This window comes from Oryza brachyantha, chromosome 5 (genome assembly GCF_000231095.2).
Source record: "Oryza brachyantha chromosome 5, ObraRS2, whole genome shotgun sequence".
Lineage (NCBI taxonomy): Eukaryota > Viridiplantae > Streptophyta > Magnoliopsida > Poales > Poaceae > Oryza > Oryza brachyantha.
This window is the reverse complement of record NC_023167.2, coordinates 120,322-138,301: the sequence shown is the minus strand read 5'-3', so window position 1 is coordinate 138,301 and position 17,980 is coordinate 120,322. Positions and strand designations below refer to the sequence as shown.

General features: G+C 40.0%; 2 protein-coding genes across 4 annotated transcripts; one reads left to right on the top strand and one right to left on the bottom strand.

Moving 5' to 3' along the window:
* The first annotated feature begins 4,087 nt into the window (after nt 1-4,087).
* Nucleotides 4,088-10,924, top strand: LOC102706843 (protein MEI2-like 3). Of its 2 annotated transcripts, none has more exons than XM_040524022.1 (15): nt 4,088-4,634; nt 4,971-5,179; nt 5,264-5,309; nt 5,931-6,242; nt 6,393-6,793; nt 6,887-7,045; nt 7,792-7,908; nt 7,982-8,133; nt 8,578-8,657; nt 8,737-9,129; nt 9,310-9,904; nt 10,005-10,089; nt 10,173-10,241; nt 10,456-10,635; nt 10,732-10,924. In XM_040524022.1, exons 2-15 carry the CDS (start codon nt 5,075-5,077, stop codon nt 10,897-10,899), a joined length of 2,862 nt encoding a protein of 953 aa, XP_040379956.1. In that variant the 5' UTR covers nt 4,088-4,634; nt 4,971-5,074; the 3' UTR covers nt 10,900-10,924. The 2 variants fall into 2 exon arrangements, with proteins under 2 accessions (XP_040379956.1, XP_006653934.1); XM_006653871.3 differs by lacking the exon at nt 4,088-4,634 and adding an exon at nt 4,793-4,833.
* A 300-nt stretch (nt 10,925-11,224) lies between these two features.
* On the bottom strand, nt 11,225-17,827 carry LOC102706104 (E3 ubiquitin-protein ligase ORTHRUS 2-like). Of its 2 annotated transcripts, XR_005811844.1 has the most exons (10): nt 17,309-17,827; nt 14,722-15,254; nt 14,504-14,629; nt 14,023-14,122; nt 13,818-13,882; nt 13,620-13,722; nt 13,353-13,491; nt 13,033-13,247; nt 11,813-12,948; nt 11,225-11,304 (listed from the first exon to the last, which is right to left on the bottom strand). XR_005811844.1 is itself a non-coding variant. In XM_040524023.1 (9 exons), exons 1-9 carry the CDS (start codon nt 17,735-17,737, stop codon nt 12,256-12,258), a joined length of 2,403 nt encoding a protein of 800 aa, XP_040379957.1. In that variant the 5' UTR covers nt 17,738-17,827; the 3' UTR covers nt 11,757-12,255. The 2 variants fall into 2 exon arrangements, 1 of the variants encoding a protein (XP_040379957.1); XM_040524023.1 differs by lacking the exon at nt 11,225-11,304 and having other exon boundaries at nt 11,757-12,948.
* Between the last annotated feature and the right edge of the window lie 153 nt (nt 17,828-17,980).

The window sequence follows — 17,980 nt, the reverse complement described above, 5'->3', positions numbered from 1 at the left end:
CATAAATGTTACAGTACCCAACATGTGCTAATGACGGATTAATTAGACTCAAAAGATTCGCCACCCGGTTTCTAGCCGGAATCTGAAATTTGTTTTGTAATTAGACTAAGTTTAATAGTTCAAATGTGTCTTTAAAGTTTTGATGTGATGTTTAAAAAAAATTGCAAACTAAACAACCCCTAAAATGATCGCATCGAATCTTTGGACACCTAAATAAAGAATTAAATAAATATATATATAACATTAAAACTAATTACACAGTTATGAAAAAATCACGAGACGAATCTTTTGAACCTAATTATTACATGATTAGCCTAAAATGCTATAATAAACTACATATGCTAATGATAGATTAATTAGTCTCAAAAGATTCATCTCGCGGTTTTCAAACAGAATCTAAAATTTGTTTATAATTAGACTACATTTAATACTTTAAACATCAATTTTTTCCGTGGCATGCAATTTACTGGTAGGCTAGTTGACACGTGGCGTGCACAGTGATGTACGTACTGCTGGTCCTAGCTAGGACCAGGACAACTCAAGCTTTTGTAGGGTGACTGTAGATGACACATGTAGCACCATTATTTGTTTTTACTTGTACTATATATATCTATCTAAATATATATTTGTAAATAAACATAATTTATAAATAATATATATATATATATATTTTCAGTGATCCAGAAGTTAAAGTTGAAAAATAAGTTTTTTGAAAAAATCAAAATCAATTAAAAATTTAAATTTAGGTTATAAGCGTAAGCATATGTGAAAAATGGGGTGTTAAGTTAAATTTTAAATTTTTAACATTAGTTTAGTATATTTTATTTGTTATTATAATTTCTTTTTAGCATTAGCTATTATATCATTAAGAATACACATATATATATAAAAAATTTTATTTATAAATTATTTTTATTAACAAATATGGTGTTTTGCTTATTGCCCAATCACCCCCAGATGATACAGCGTCAACATCCTCCATTTTCGGATTCTTTTTCTTTGATGAAGATACAGTAGTAATACCAATTGGATCTCAAAATCTCAAGAAACGACTTATCTCTCTAGTATGTGCACCCAAAGCCAGTAGACAAAATTCATGCTCCTCCAGCTAGATAGGAGTTGTACTTGTACGTGACGTGCCAACCATGAATCGATCAAAATAGATCAAGTCAGCTAACTAAACTCGATAACCTCAATCAATACTAATATTACTAGCTACTAGTAGGTTTTAACAGATAGAAAAAGATACTCGTATCAATAACCAGGCAGATGCATGCTGGCCGTTTATGTTATTGTTGTTGTTGTTTTTTAAAATCATCATCGTCATTATTATCATTCATTGTTATCATTAGAATTATTATTATTAAGGTAAGACAGAGCGGTTAGTTAGTTGTTTGTGGAAGCATAAGATACATGTGATGTGGACACGTGGTGAGGAAGAGATTCTTTCTTTTGGAGTAATCAATGGAGCAATATCCACATGTTTAAGATGGAGATATCTTCATCATCAATAGGAGTAGGCTGCTGCTATGTCTCTGGGGGTTTGCAACAAGTACTTATCTACTCTTCAATGGACAGTGACAGGGGCTGTCCCAGTAACAGAGTCCGCATTCGGCGAGCTTTTTGGATTTGGATACGGATGACAAAATAAATTTCATAGCTCATTTGAAAACACGGATCTTTTAAATCTAATTAATCTGTCCTTAGCTCATGCGGATTAATGTAGCACTTATAAGTAATCATAGACTAATTAGTCTCAAAATATTCGTCTCACGACTTTTCCCTAACTCTACAGTTTTTTTTATCGATGTGATGTTTTTGGGGAAAAATTTTAGGAACTAAATGGGCCCTAACTAACCCATCTCTTTTTCCGTAAGTACGTTTCACAAACTGCTAAACGGTATACTATTTTTTAAAGAGCTATATATAAACGTTGCTTTAAAAGTTTAGATCAATCCATTTTTCTAGTTTCTTTATAATTAATAATTAATTATATACTAATATAATACCATGTTTTCCACGCCGGTTATCAAAACCCTAGCCGAACGCAACCAGGTGTCATATTTCCCATGGTTAAATGAACAAGTCAAACGATTATATTTTTAAACGAAAAATAATTTATAAAAAACTTTTATATAAATTTTTTAGTGATCTAAAGCCAAAGGTAAAAATAAAATACGATGAAAAAACCTCAAGTTTAACTTTAAATTTAAGATTGAAAATTTAATTTTGCCTTATAAACATAATCAAAAGTGAAAAGATCGGGACATAATACTTCTTTACTGACTCTCTTCCTGTTAGACTTAAAAAAATATCAACAATCACTGGTTTATCGAATCATTAATTCACCATCAAAATTATCTTTTGTATGTATTACCATATTTTTTTATAATTTTTGACTAACTTAAAAAATTAACACAATTCTAAAACAGCGCTGCTGTAGGTACGTACGATAGTATTGTACAACCCATGTATAATTGTGTCCGCATGCGCTGCTACCGTCCGCGGCATGGGCGGTCATACACGGTTCGTACGGAACCAGTCTTATTCTTCACGAAATGAACTAAGACGAAGATAAAGAGCCACATAGGAGTAAATGGAGAGTAGGAGTACAGCGCTAAACTTTTGAATTTATTTTACTGCTAGGATAGTATATATTAGTAGAGCAGTACTGTTTCATCATGCTGAGAGAAAATAATCCTACTGGTTAGAAGGAAAAAGAAAAAAAAAACTTTACAGTACACTACCCGGGGTGCTGCTGCAGAAACGGAAGAGGTTGGTTTTGGTGGACTGCCTTCTGCATTCAGCTGTTCGACTGCTTTATCTACTGTGCTCCCCCTAATTTTTACTATTTCCTTCCTTTCAAAACTTAGCAATCTAGTTATCCAATACTTTAGTCCCCAGTTAACTAGAGTAATAATCTAAATAGGTAATATCTAATCTTAGTACTATATTGTCATATTATAAAATAATCTATTTGGTTATTTACTCCTAATAACTGACGCTAACACTGGAGGGGTTATTGTTTACCACATATTTACATATAAAAAATAATTTATTAATAGAACATTTATATACGTATTTTTACCGATCTAAAAATTAAGGCTGAAGAATAAACTTTAATAAAATGTCCTTAAAATTAACTTTAAATTTAAAAAAATTTAAATTTTGGTTTATAAGCATAGACGGTAGAAAAAGATGGAAACTTAGTGCATACTTCAATTTCGTGAGACCGTTTTTAGTCCCCAGTTAACCGGAGCAATACTAGTACTATTACAGAACAGGAGTTTCTTTAGCCGATGAGGCAGGACTAGCAGCCCTAAAGATACTAGTAACAGCATCTTTGACCATATTTTTATTATAAGTTTTACTTTAGATCATTCTTAAAATCATTTTTTCTTTAAATTGGGTAAATTCAAACCTCGTATAAAATTTTCAAATACACAATCTCACACATCGGCTCCGGTACATCGATAACTCTAATTTATCACTTTCATCTTTCCGTCCCTGCTTATAATTATAAGCCAAGTTTTTAATTTTTAACTTTAAATTTGGAGTAGATTTTGGGGGTTTTCATCAAAGTTTATTTTCAGTATTGGTTTTTAAATCCTTAAGAACACGTATATAAAGCTTTTATTCTTAAATTATTTTTCACCTGCAAATATATCGTTTGGTTTTCCATTGAAAAGCCAAAACAATCACCACTGATATGTGGTTACATATTTACCAAAAGAGATATTATATATGACAAAAATGGTTGTTAGAAGTGATGTACACGAAGCTAAATATATCCGGGCGAAAAAATAAATGTAAAAGTGATCCAAAATAAAACTAGTGTAATAAAAAGCGATCCAAACTAGTATCATTTACTCTATAGTAGTTTTTTTAAAAGATTATGCTAACCCTGTGAGCGAACACAAGAAGAAGAGAGGAGAAGATATGGGATTACAAGTTGAACAAGAAAAAAAGGGTTAACTTTTATTTTCATATCTTGTGTTGTGTGTGTGTCTGACGGACAGTGGTAGCAGAGGAGAGCATCTATTAATTCCTCCTCTCGTGTCTCTCGCTCTGCTGTCCTTGTTATGCCTTCATTATTATTGCTATGGATGGATGCATCCATAGTCCCATGCATGAGGAAGAGGTTGCTCTCTCTTCTTCTTCTTCCAATGTTAATATTCTTCTTACTTTAATTTCCTCCCCCAAGAAGAGAAGTGTGGCAAGCATTATTTACTCATGCATTGAGTACTCCCAGATAGTAGTAGTAGCCTTCTTGCCTTGTTGTTTGCGTTAATTGTTTGTTTGCGTGCGGCGGCAAGACAACGCAAAAAGAAAGAAAAAAAGTTTTTTTTTATTTTTTTTGAGGGGGGGCGCTCTTCTCTTGTGTTGGTTTGCTTGCAGTGCGGGGGAAGAAGAAGAAGAAGACTCACCTGGAGCTGAGGCAAGGTCTCTTCTCCAACTGGCAAAGCTAATAAGCTAGTCCATGTCCATGTCGTTGCTTGGAATCGCTGCCTTACGCCCCCGGAGAAGCAACTTGCATTATCAGCAACAACCATTTCTTTGATATAAGCCAAGCACCTCCCTCCCTCTGCTTCTCCATTACCACCTCCTCTTCCTCTTCCTTGCCGCTGGCTGAGGTGAGTCGCTAATGCTTTTTCTCCACCTGTCCTTTCCTCTGTTACTGCTACTGCTAATGCCTCCTCCTTTTGTCTTCTTGCTTCCTCCGGCTGCCTTCTTTTTTCCCCATTTTTATTCTGACCTCCCCTTTTTGTTTCTTCCTTTTGGCTCGATTTGCGTTCTAAGAGAAAGGGGGTTGATTCAGTTTAGCCTCTGCTGGTCAGCAGTTTAATCTCTTGAAATGGGCCATCTTTACTTGCAGATTTGCAGTTGCTCTAATCTCTACTCCTTTAAGCGCAGATTCTCTTATACATCTTCTCTGCATGTGTGTTTTTTGATCTCTTGCCCTTCTGCAGCAAGTTGATGAAAGGGGCCAAAAGTTTTGAGAGATTGAGGCGGTGAAGAAACCCCAAAACAGGATTCCAAGTGACCCAAGACAGAAAAAGGCTCTCTTGCACCTATGGTGATAGCTTCTGGAGCCATTGACAGGAGGCACCTGTCGCCGTTCGCCCCAGCGTCAGACTCGTCGTCTTCATTCTTCTCCCAGGACCTTGTCCCCACAGAGGTTAACAAACATCCTGCAACTGACTTCTTTCGATTATGCACAATTCTAGCACCTCAATTATTTCTTTCCCATGCTTCATTGCAGAGGCAAGTTGGATTTTGGAATTCGGAGTCAATGGTGGACCAGAAAGGTGTGGATCATATGCTTCTTTTAAAAATTTGTGATTATTAACATCTCATGGTCGTTACTTCTTACATGATGGAAATTGTTCATTTAGGTGCTCTTTTCTATATTCCTGCTGCATACCGGAGTTTTTGATGGTTCATTGGGGTTTCTTTCTTAAATAGACCATGCTCCATGCCTGACTTGCCTTATCCACCTTATTATGCTTCAATAACAGTTCAAAAACTCATCTTTCATGTTTATGGGGATACTGTTCTTATTGGCGCGACAGTTATTGTGATCACCGATCACTTCCCACCTGTTATTTGTCTGCCAATTTAACTAACTAGTGGAAAAAACCAGAAACTTTAGGCTGCTGCATCAGTTTGTTAGCTAAAAGGGATTGAGTATCAAATTTTGGTTGGTAAAGATATCACTGCAGCAATTCAGCAGGGAATGAGTACTTATAGGAGAATGCTTGGGAATTTTGTCCGAAGACAGTTTGGTAGGAATTAGTTGGGTGGTTAATTTAGCACAGTTCGCTATTAAATGATATGATCAATTTATCATATGACACATGTGTTGAAGGTTGTAATATGGTGACAGGTTAAATAGCTCTTCAGGAACTGACATTGTTCATTAATGGCAGGGAGCAAGTCAGTTTTTGCTTCTCCACTTGAAAAGATCCATCCCAATGGAGCAAATCATGCAGGAGGTCTGGAGACTCCAGGAGGTCAAGCCTTCAAGGGCCTGGACATCCTTAGCCTCAGCAATTTGATGGGGCAAGAAAATGCTTCAGGTTCACCATCAATTTCTTGGGATGAGATCCTCACAAACCCCATATCAAAGCTTGGCTTGTCGACAAGAAAGTCAGCTTTTGTTGAACCAGCTACTGCTGATCAGCATCTGCCTGGTTATGGGAAGGGACTTTCATCCAGCTCCCTCTCTGAAGTATTCAATGGTAATGTGAATTCCTGTTGCCTCCCTTTTTTTCCCTCTGTAAGCTGTGTTGCGAATTTGAAGTCTGGTATCATCTTAATTGCACTACAACCAAAAGTACTGTTTCTGAAAGAAGTCGCAATATTGTTCATTAAAGATTAATGTTATGCAGCGAGAGAAATAGCAAGTGGTGTTCTTTGTCAATCTGCTGGGCCACATACCTCCATCTGCAATGGTGATGAGCCTCTAGAATCTATGGAAGAGATAGAGGCTCAAACTATTGGAGATCTGCTTCCTGATGATGATGATGATTTAATATCGGGAATTGCCGATGGCTTTGAATTTACTGGCCTGTCCACCAATCAGGATGATGCTGATGAAGATATATTCTGCACTGGAGGAGGGATGGAACTTGAAAACAATGATTCCATCAAAGGTGACAAAGTTCAGGATGGATCCTTCAAGAGCCAATTTTCTGCAGGACATTTCATCAATAAACAATCCTCCCGAACTCTTGTAGTCAGAAATATCACTGCTAACATCGAGGATTCTGATCTAACTGTTCTGTTTGAGGTATTGAACCTTTTACTTATTTCATTTCGAATTTTGTTTTGTTTTAGTTTTAGTTAATAATATCCTTTCAAACACATCATATATATCTTCCAGCAATATGGGGACATATGCATGCTCAACACCACCTTCAAGTATCATGGGTTTGTAACAGTGTCTTACTATGACATAAGAGCAGCACAAAGCGCAATGAAAGCACTCCATGCCAAGCCCTTGGGGATGATGAAACTTAATGTGCAGTTTTCCACTCCTAAGGTACATATAATAATATCAGTAGTTTTGAATAGGCATGCTATCTAATCTATATACCTTTCTTTTCATTTGTTGGTTCTGTGATGCTGCTTCTTTTTCACATTAACTTTCTACAAAATCATGTCGCAACTTTCATATGTGCCCCTTCTTTATCTAGCATTTTTTGTATTTATTAGAACGCAAAAGCGTTTATGTTCTTTGTTCTGAAAATTATTATTACCTAAGATATGTTTAGTTACATTGTATCTTATTATATTCCACAGTTCTCCTCCAACCTGAATTGAAAAGGTACCGATGGCTGTAAGAAAATGTGTGCATACTTTATGTCCCATTTGTGTTGAGACTACAGAATTAAATGTGCCTAATTTGCTATGTCCCGCTATTATATCTAAAAATAAAATAAATTATATAAACTCCAATATTAATCAAGATTAAAAAAAAAACAGATGGTTCCTAGTTTCCTACCTAGTTCCTACTGCTTAGTTTGGTTGTGAGATATCATGAATGGTGCGTATTATTAGGACATAGGTGAGAATATAGTTGTATTTCAATCATCGGTGTTAGAGCTGTCTTAGTGCTATTGTAACATAAAAGTGAGCCACAGTTTGTTCAGGACTTCAGGTTATGCTATATATGTTGGCCTGTTTATTTTTGCTCTAAATCCGTCTTCCCTACTTTATGACTCCAATAGTTAAACACTCAATGTCAAAGTAAATATTTTGATGCTTTCATGTTGCATACTTTACTAGGAAAATGTTCCAAACAAGGATATTGATAAGGGAGTATTGGTGGTATCTAACATTGATTCGTCCATCTCCAATGATGATCTTCACCAAATATTCAGTGTTTATGGTGATGTGAAGGAGGTAATTATGTCGTCAAAATTAAATACAAAAAGTTGAGATCCCCACACGATGATAACCATTCTGTTGTTTATAGATTTCCAGCTCTGCTATAAGCTGCACTAAGAAGTTTGTAGAGTTCTATGATGTTAGAGCAGCCGAAGAAGCACTACATGACCTTAATAAGGGTGATATTCCAGGTCCAAAGTTCAAGGTTGAACTTAACCAACATGGAGAGGCAAGATCTTGGTAATTTTCTTGGCTGCCATTTTTCTATCCTTTTTTGGTATTATCTTGTCATTCTTGTGCTAGAAATCGTTTCCTTCCTTCATATAGGTTTAGTATATTAGAGCCAAGGGAGTATTTTCAATATGCTGAAAGTGTTAACTTTGGGAGATGGGACAATAAAATGCTGTGTATTGTTCTCTTAGGTAAAATTATGCAAATGCTCCTAGATGCAAGGAAAATGCCTCAAGTTCTCATTCATGGCTTGTATCGCAGCATTTGCTGCCACTGACACACTATTGGATGAGTTCTTCCATTTTGTGGAACTGTCTAATAAGAAATCCACTCTATATCAATTACTTGAACCTTTTAAATATTCATTCTCGGACCAAACCTACTGAGCATGTTACTATTCTTTTCTATTCTTTTTTTATTAGTGTGGTGAAGATCTTGTTATGTACTGAACAGCTTGAGGCAGCAACATGATAGAGATTGGAAGCAACACGATTTGCCTCACCAACCTAAAAACTCTTCACCTGGGACCATTGGTACAATATTTTACTTACACGTATTTTGGAAAGTGCTGTTCATTTCCAATTGAAAAAAATTCCCTTCATGTCAAAACAGGAAAGTTGGGCAGCAAATTTCAGGAGAACAGTGCCCTTCATAATTTATTTTCTCCAGTTAACCCACAACTAGAGAGCCCAACCCAGTGCATCTCTACTACTTGTCCTCAAATGCTATCGTCACCTATCGGAATTAAATCAACACTTAAGCACAATAATCAAGCTCCTATTGGTGATTTTAGTGGCTCACTTGGTCAAGGAAACTTTGGACATGGAATACAGACCCTCCACTCACGCTCATTGCCAGAGCATCACAACAGCATTTGTAATAGCTCAAAGTCCATAACAGTAAGTGGGAGGAATGCAAACTCTAGACAAGATGGAATGGATAGCAATATCCATAAGGTGGGCTCTGCTGGTTTTTGTGGCCGTTCTTTTGGTCGAAATAATGAAGGTAACACTTCTCAGCTTGAACTGCTTGTCATTGGCTTTACCAACAATTTTTTTTTTTTTGGTCATAACAGCATAATGTTGAAACTTGTTGGAAATCTTGGATGAGATTATTGATGAATTGACCAAATATTATATGTGATTTTTTTGTTCGAATTTCATCAGCACAAAAATTGTTTTGCAGCATTTGGCTTTACTGAAATCAGAAGTTGCCCTCATCATGGACATCACTACAACTGGAGTCATACAAATGTTTTTCCACAAAGCCCCTCAGCTCCAATATTGTGGTCGAACTTGCAGCACCCAATGCGCATGAACAGTTATGCTGGCGTTCCACCTCACATGCTTAACACAGGTACTCATCCTATGGACCAGCATCACTTGGGTTCAGCTCCTGAGAATGGAGGCAGTTTCGGAAATATGCACTCTTTTCATCCAGGATCTCTTGGAAGCATAGGATTGCATGGTAGCCCTCAGTTATATCCATCAGAATTCTCTGTCTTTGCATCCAACGGAGGACACTTTAGGGAGGCTATGTTCTCCCCAGTTGGTACTGGATTTCCATCCCTTCAGCATATGTGCCATGCAATCAATGATCAAAACCCTTTGATCCATGTTTCCACTTCATACGATGCTACTAATGATCGGATGAGGAGCCGCAGACATGATGGAAATGCTGCACAGTCCGAAAACAAACGGCAATTTGAGCTTGACATTGACCGCATAGGAAAGGGTGAAGACTCACGTACCACCCTGATGATCAAAAACATACCAAACAAGTAGGTTTGCACATCTTGCCACCAGTTGTCAGTTGTCTTGCACATTACTCAGGTTTCTTTTTTCTTCAGTGGACTCAATCACACTTGATGTGATCAACAGGTACAACTGTAAGTTGCTTTTGGCTGTGATTGATGAGAACCACCGTGGAACCTATGATTTCATCTATCTTCCAATTGATTTTAAGGTTGATCTTTTTTATTAAGTGTAAAGATTGCAACTGTGAGTAACATTTCAGGGTCTGACTTTTGCATTATTCACTTTTCTCAGAACAAGTGTAACGTGGGCTATGCTTTTATCAATATGACTGATCCACAGCACATAATTCCATTTTATAAGGTATATATACCCATGCGTTACTAATTAAAATCAGCTTTCCCATATTTAGTGTACCTTCCTAGAGTAGAAGCTTAACATATGGTATATTTGCAGCAACAGTATCTCACATTGTTATGTGTTATATTTACTTTTTTGGGAGAAAAGTTCTTTTTCTTACATTGGCATTTCCAGTTGAAAGTATGCTTACGACTAACCGGAGTTGACATTTATGCAGACATTTAATGGCAAGAAATGGGAAAAGTTCAACAGTGAAAAGGTGGCATCGCTGGCATATGCCCGTATTCAGGGAAGGAGTGCTTTGATTGCGCACTTTCAGAATTCGAGCCTGATGAATGAAGACAAATGGTGTCGACCTATGCTTTTCCACAAAGATGGTCCAAATGCAGGAGATCAGGTATGAATTTCTGCCCAAAAAAACACGCATATAGTAGCATACTGACTGAGACGCTATCGCACAGAATGATTGACATGGCACTCTGACTCAATGCAGGAGCCTTTTCCTGTGGGGAACAATGTCCGGTCCAGGGCTGGGAGAAATAGGTCAGTCATCAGCTTGGACGCTAAAGATGGAAATCCATCAACCTCCCCAAACCAAGAAACCAATTCTCATTCTGTTGGCAACGCCGAGTCCGACCTTGGAGCAAACCTAAACCACTAACAAGAGGCTGTGTGATTCCCAGTTTTGCTAAATATTTATTTGATTATCACGGAGCACAAGTTAACCTGCGAGTGCACAAACTATGAATGAAAGGAAGGAAGGCTCTGGCAGTGCCATGCCCCACTAAAATTATCATGAGAGAGGCCATCAGTTTTGCTCTTTGTATGTATGGAAGCTGCCAAACTGGTATTGGTATATGTACTACTACTATTATTATACTGTATTTAGTAGTAGAGCAACAAGTCACAACTTTGTGTGTGTGACTGACTCTGAAAGATGAGAACTGTAACCTGTACAGTTGAGTAGTCCAAGGCTTTGATTGACCGCTGAAAACTCGCCTTGATTCATTTCATGTGTCCGTGTCCCTTCTTCACCCATGCAGTGCACTTCAGGGATTTCAATATCCTGATTATCACCAAGATAATCAGCCAGCAGCCAAGCAGGCAGAGTAAGATAATAATAAACCGTGTTTTTGTTTGGTAAATATCATAAGAATTCAATTTTTTTTGGGAAAAATAGAAGAAAAATCAAGTAATAATTATAGTGATATATCATGATAATTATGACCTCGCACGGTTTTTACACAGAAATTGTCATTATTGATATAACTAAAAAAATCATGATTATCCTTCCAAATACCTTGATTATCATTTCCGCCAAAATCATGGCAATAATCATTACCTACCATATAATTTGACCTCTAAAACCACAACAAATTTATTTTAAAAATAAATTCAAATTCATGCAATTTTCACAAAATTATCGCTGATAATTGTGGTATCATTGGCGCACGGTTTCAGGCTTTCAGCTTATGAAACGATAACAGGAAGAGCGTACTTGCATCAAAATTCAAAACATGCATAAAGATAATTGTAAAGTTCAGGAGTTGTTGGAGTTGAATTACTTCACATACATGATCGATCGCAGCCTGCAAAATACGCGAGCTGAGTACGACGACCCTCAGGCATCTTAAGAGGCATAGCAGCAGCAGATTAGATTAGTTAAAGACATTAAAGAAGAAAGGCAAACCATGCCAGTGCTAGGAAAAGAGTATGATGAACATTCATCATCCATACAGGTAAAGGTAACGGTACTCCACAGCTACTGTATATAGGTATGTTTCCTTCGACTAACAACCCACCCAAAAGCCAGCACAGTAGGCACAGCGCGCCAGTTCCAGGTCCAAAGTTCTGAGTTCCCACTTGCGAACCAAACTACTAGTGCTGTAGAGCAGCACAAGGCACACGGCCCAAATTACTATAGATTCATAGAATATACGACCCCAAAAGTTGAGACATGGCTTCAGCTTCCGCCATGGCTCAAGCACTCCCTCTACAGCCAACCCACCTTGAGGCTTCAGAGAGCACCTGTATCAGCCCGGCTAGCCCTCCTGGTCCTTGTCGCAGGGCTACCATCGGCTTCACCAGCCTTTGCGCTGCTCCTCGTCACCCTGCGAGGGCTGCTCGCAACAGGGCTACCGCCGCTGCCTTTAGCATCCACCTCACCACTCTTCCTGCTCCTCTTCATAGGAGTGCCTCCATTCAGGGGACCATCTTCTTCCACCACTGTCTCCATATCATCACCACCACCAGCAGCGGTTTTCATCCTTTTACCACCATTGGTGGCGACAGTCTCAGCATTCCCCTTACGCTTCCTTGCCTGCTGACCACCTCCCTGCTTGTTCTCAGCCTTCTTAGAGCCCTCCATCTGTTTCTCTTCGACTGCAATGTCCACCACCGCATCAGCACTGTCCTTGGTCTTCTTGTCACCTTGTCCTTTCTCGTCCTCTCCTTTGCTCTTCTTGACAACTTCTCCATCATCCTTAGCATCCGAATCAACAATAAGGAGGCCCCCAGTCTTTTCATGCCTATCACCATCATCTTCGTCATTCAAGCTGCTTTCGTCCTCTTCCTTCTCTAAAGCTTCGGTGTTTTCATCATCTCCAGACGACTCAGCCCCATTGCTACCATCTGAGCTTGTCTTGTTATCGCCTTCTTCAACAGCTTTCTTTTGCAAGGACTCAATTAGACCCATCATTTCTCGATTTATCTGAAAGAAGCAAGGAAAGCGAAGCATGAGCAAGAGAGAATTTACATGTAGTAGCATGCTTCAACAAACCTAATATTAGTGTACCTGTGGATTCGCTAGGAAGTCACAAATATCAGTTGGACAGGAAGGGCACTTCTTTACAACCTTCTGTGCCCTTAGAGTACGGCCACCCCGGCTTCTCTCCCTTATAGATGATTGGCTGTCATATGCCCCAAGTAAACATGTCTTGCAGAAGTTGTGAGCACAGGGAGTAGTAAGTGGCTCCTTCATCACCTGCTTGCAAATGGAACATCCAAACTCTGCAGGAAACATAAACCAATCTAGATTAACTTCCAGTTCTTCTAAATTACAAACACAAGTCTCAGTGGTGCATATCTAAGTAATAAGCATGCATCAGAAAGAACCTTTCAGCAGCCTTTCAGCCACAGACATCTGAGCACGCCTTACAACCCTCCGAATTTGCTTGTCAGTCTCAGGATCCCCTGATAGATTAGGCTTCCTGCTGATTGGTGGAGGCTTTACCCACTTCCAGCCTTCTTTATCCTGTTATGGACCAATAGTAATCATTGGTGACTGGTACTCTGGTAGCATCCTAAGCATAGTATGGTGAAATGGTGCCAAAATAAAACACGGTATGGTGATATTGCACCAAATGGAAATGTTCTACATACATCAAAGTTCCATGAAGGAGTTCCTTTCCTCTCTGATATGTCTGTTGCACCTTTCAGCTCAGCAACCTTGGGTAGTGGCCTCGGACGGTCACCGTAAATATCACTTAAACCAAATAACACAATGTCAGTGTGAACAAAATGTGTTGTTCAAAAGAACAATGTGCATCTATCAAGTCAAAAGCAAGCATTTCAACGAACCTGGTCCAAGGAGCTGGTTCATTGTCACAACGTACAAATAGATACCTGCAAACCTTGAATGTACCCTAAGACACATGGAAAAGCAAAAAAAAAAAGATCCATTATGTTTCCAATAAAGAGAATTATCAAGTGATGAACAAGTGCACAGCACAAAACAAAACTACAAAGCAACATCTACAAAGATGTGCAGAGGAGAAGGAATTACCTGAACACTAATCTTCCTCCAACATTTCTCAATCCTATAAACTCCATCATACCTCACACCACGTTCAGGAGCATATGAAGAACGCTTCTCCTTGTGGGACCTTTTTGTTTAAAAAGGACGTGATCAGAGAGGAAGGCATGACAAACTATAGATCACCAGAATAGTGAATAAGATGTATATTCCTATCATCGACAACAGACAGACAAACAAAAGAGAATGAATATATACACTAAAGAGTAACCTCCATAGAGTCTCAACAGTAGTAGTCCTACAAAATTTTCTGTGTTTCAAGAGCCAACAGATACCTATGTAACTACAGTAGGAGCAGATCAAAATTATCTTCCCATAGCAAGATTTAACCAATTATACTATTAATGGGAAGTACAGATTACAAATTTATTACAACTTGCCCAGGCATAACATATCTCCTTAAGATTAAACTGCAAAATATAATCATAGGCTCATGGCAGAAAGAACATACCGCACAACCCTGACAGGATAACCATTTAGGCAACTAATACGAAGAGCAGCATTCAGCTTCTCAAATTTCTGGTCTGAGGACTGCTCCTTGTTTGTACGCTTGTTCCCACTTAGATCTCTTCCACCACTGTACAAGTATAAGTTAGAATGTATAGAAATTGCTCATATCAGAGATCAGTGAGAAAAACAGAATGATAGCAAATGGCCAAGTTTGCTAACCTTCCAGTATATAGAAACCATTCGCCATGGTCCTCATCATCAACATACCCACCCGAGAGGGCTACTGACTGAGCACCATATGTGGACTGGCCAGCAATACCAGCCACATGAGGAAAATGAGCACCCCATTGCCTGCATTCAAGTCTGTCTTCCCATGTCTCGCCAACTCGAACACCCATGTTTCTTCTGGGGTCATTCTCTGCAAGAATGGGACCAAAATGGTCGGGTGGGATAGTCACAAAGATCTGGCCACTTGAAGCATTAGCTTTTCCAGCTCTCTTAGCCCTTTCAGTTGTAAAAGCCTTGTCGGGTCTGTCATCATTTCGTATGTAATGACATGCAGCTGCTGAGACAGCTGAGTTGGCATTTTTTGAAACCTTAGCCATACGGATAACTGAAACTAATGCTGAGTTGATTCTCGGTTGCTCTGCCATTTTTGCTGGTATTTGTGCCCGGCATTTACCACATGTTCTTTTTCCGCTGTTAATCCATTTCTGGAAGCACTTCAGGCAAAAGTTATGGCCACATGGCGTCTGCCCAAGACAAAGTAGAAACTGATGGTTAGAAACAGTACGAACAAATGGCAAAAAAAACAACAGAATAGTAAGAACATTTACCTACTGTACTACATGGATCAAAATAAGAATTATGCAGAAAATGGAAGGTCCAAAAAATCAAGATAGGACAAATGCATGGTATTGCATCAATACAGAAGAACAGGTCCAGCGATTCAATAGAAGCTAGCTATACCACAAACAAATATCTAGTCACTGGTTAGGCAGCTGTTAAGGCAATATAATGAGCTAGACTGGTAGAGGCAGAATGGTGTAAGGCTAGCCTAGGTGCGTTACATATGGATCCCAATTTAAAACACCAGTTGCATTATCAAAAATGCAGGCTGGATTTAGTATGACCAAAAGCAAACATATCTAGGCACAGTAAATGCGTGCATGTGGTGAAAATTAGGAATGACATGCTGGTTACCATTACCAAAGCAAACAATTGTTTATCTAAAAAGGCATACAATTCATCACCACGTGGTGTAAATTGTTATGAATAGCAGCCAAGCCCAGCCGCCGAGCTCAAAACAGAGAGGATCAGATCGGTCGAACAGGAGCAGAGGTGGCGCCAACAGCGAGCGTGATGGATCCCAGCAGTGGCGGCGGCCCCAACAGCAGCGGCGAGGCATCCCGGAAACAAGGGATCCCGGGCAGAGGTGGCAGCCCTGGCAGCGGAGGCAATAGATCCTGGCTGCGGCAGACCCAACGGCGGGCGATGGCAACCCGGGCACGCCGGGGTGAGGCAGAGTGGCGCTGGCAACAAGCGCGCGAGGGGGCACGCCGGGAAGGGGCAACAGCCGTAAGGGCAAGGCGACGCGTGACGACGCCGGAGCCGGCGAGAAGACAGGAAGATGACATGCAAGTGCAACACGCCGAAAAAACCGGTACGCTTTGATACCATGTTATGAATAGCACTTGTATTCAATATGAGGGCCCTAGACCCAAATATATACAGGTACAAGATGAGTACATATGTAAACTATAAGAAAAAAGGAAACTATAAGAGTATGAATACATATACACCCAACATAAATATGTGGACTGATTGGATAATCAGTTAGAATGGTCTAGTGGGAGGATGTCAGCCTAGCACCTGAGCGGGTTTATGGATGCCTGTTTAGAACATGTGTTTAATTATCCCGTCTGTAGGTTGGAATTGGTCTGACCTAAAACAAAACATATATGGAGATGCTGTAAATGCATGTACATGCATGTGATGAAAATGAGAAATGGAACACCGGTAAGCAAAGCAAACAGCTATCATCTAGAAATGGTATGTGATTAACGCGTTTTGACAAGTTAGAATCCTTAAAGCATCGCAGTTTTAATTAACAGGCATAAACACTAAATGTTAGCACAAACTTTGAGGTGCGCACAAGACGATCTGATAGACAGAGTCAGATATCATACAAGCCAAGTGGAAGTATGCAGTGATGAGATAATCAGTTATACTGGTGAGGCAAGATGACGCGAGTCTAGCGCCTAAGCGGATTATGTGGATGGATGCATTTTTTAGAGGGATTGTTCCGGTATTGGAATTGTAGCTTAGATTAGGTCTCTGGCCTAAAACAAACATATACAGATGCAGTAAATGCATGTTGTAGTGTTTGTGGCTGACCGGAAGCTATATATATATATATATATATTATATCATCTAGAAATGATATATGATTAACATGTGTTGACAGGTTAGAAAGCTTAAATTGTAACAAACGGAAACGGAAACCTAATCTTCTAGAAATAGTGTATGATAAATGAGTACTAACAGACAGGAGTTGTAATTTCAGTTAATAGAAACGAATAGATGTAGGAACATCAAGTTAGAGATGCGCAGAAGATGATGAGATTATAGGCGGATCACGAGATAGATGAATCAAGTAGAATGAATAGATTTGTATATCCCCTCTATTTATTTGCTAGTATTGGTAATAATAAGAAGATGGTAATAGTATTACTAGTAGTGAGATGGAGTAGATAGCAAAGCAAAAAAAAAAAAACGAAAGCGGGAGGGAAGAAGTGGCACTGACGGTGACGGGGCGTTCGGGAAGCTTCATGCAGAAGGCGCAGCTGAAGTTTTTGCCGATAGCCTCGAGCACGTCGTCCCCCTCGTCATCGTCGGCGTCGGTGTCGGCGGGCGCGGTTCCACCGAGAAGCTCCTGGCGGCGGCGTGCCTTGTCCTGGTCGGAGAGGGTGTGGTCGCACTCGATGGCGCGGATGGCGGCGACGAGTTGGCCGGCACCCCCGGCGGCGAGGGGAGCAGGGGCCGGGGGCGGGGCGTCGGCGGAGCAGTCGGGGCAGGTCCAGCGGGCGGCGTCGGCGAGGGCAGGTGGGTTGGAGAGGCAGGGGGAGTGCCAGGGGGTTGCGCAGGTGGAGCATCGGAGGAGGTCGACCTCGGGAGGGGCGGCGGCGTGGCAGAGCATGCAGACGCCATCGCCGTCGCAGGGGAGGTCAGGCATGGCGGCTAGGGTTTTGGAAATGGAGGAAGGAGATTTGGGTGCTTTCAAATCCAAATTTCGATCTTCACTGCCCCCCTCCACTCCCTCCTCCCTCCTCCCTCCCTCCCTCCCTCCCTCCTGCTTATATAGCAGCAACCAGCAAGCAGGTGGTGGACCCCCACACGCCAGTGAGTCGTGGCGTGGGTGTGAACGCGTCCCACCGGCTGCTGGAATGGATTTGCGTTTTTCACTCCCTCCCTCACC

Bases quoted from the DNA above. Each gene is read 5' to 3' on its own strand.
- LOC102706104 (XM_040524023.1), bottom strand. From the start codon at position 17,737: ATGCCTGACCTCCCCTGCGACGGCGATGGCGTCTGCATGCTCTGCCAC. The intron at 13,883-14,022 runs GTAATTCCTTCT...CATGTGTCTTAG, and splicing joins GGAGGAAGATTAGTGTTCAG to GGTACATTCAAGGTTTGCAG. The intron at 13,492-13,619 runs GTATGTAGAACA...GGTCCATAACAG, and splicing joins CTCCTTCATGGAACTTTGAT to GATAAAGAAGGCTGGAAGTG.
- LOC102706843 (XM_040524022.1), top strand. From the start codon at position 5,075: ATGGTGATAGCTTCTGGAGCCATTGACAGGAGGCACCTGTCGCCGTTC. The intron at 7,909-7,981 runs GTAATTATGTCG...TGTTGTTTATAG, and splicing joins TTTATGGTGATGTGAAGGAG to ATTTCCAGCTCTGCTATAAG. The intron at 10,090-10,172 runs GTTGATCTTTTT...CACTTTTCTCAG, and splicing joins ATCTTCCAATTGATTTTAAG to AACAAGTGTAACGTGGGCTA.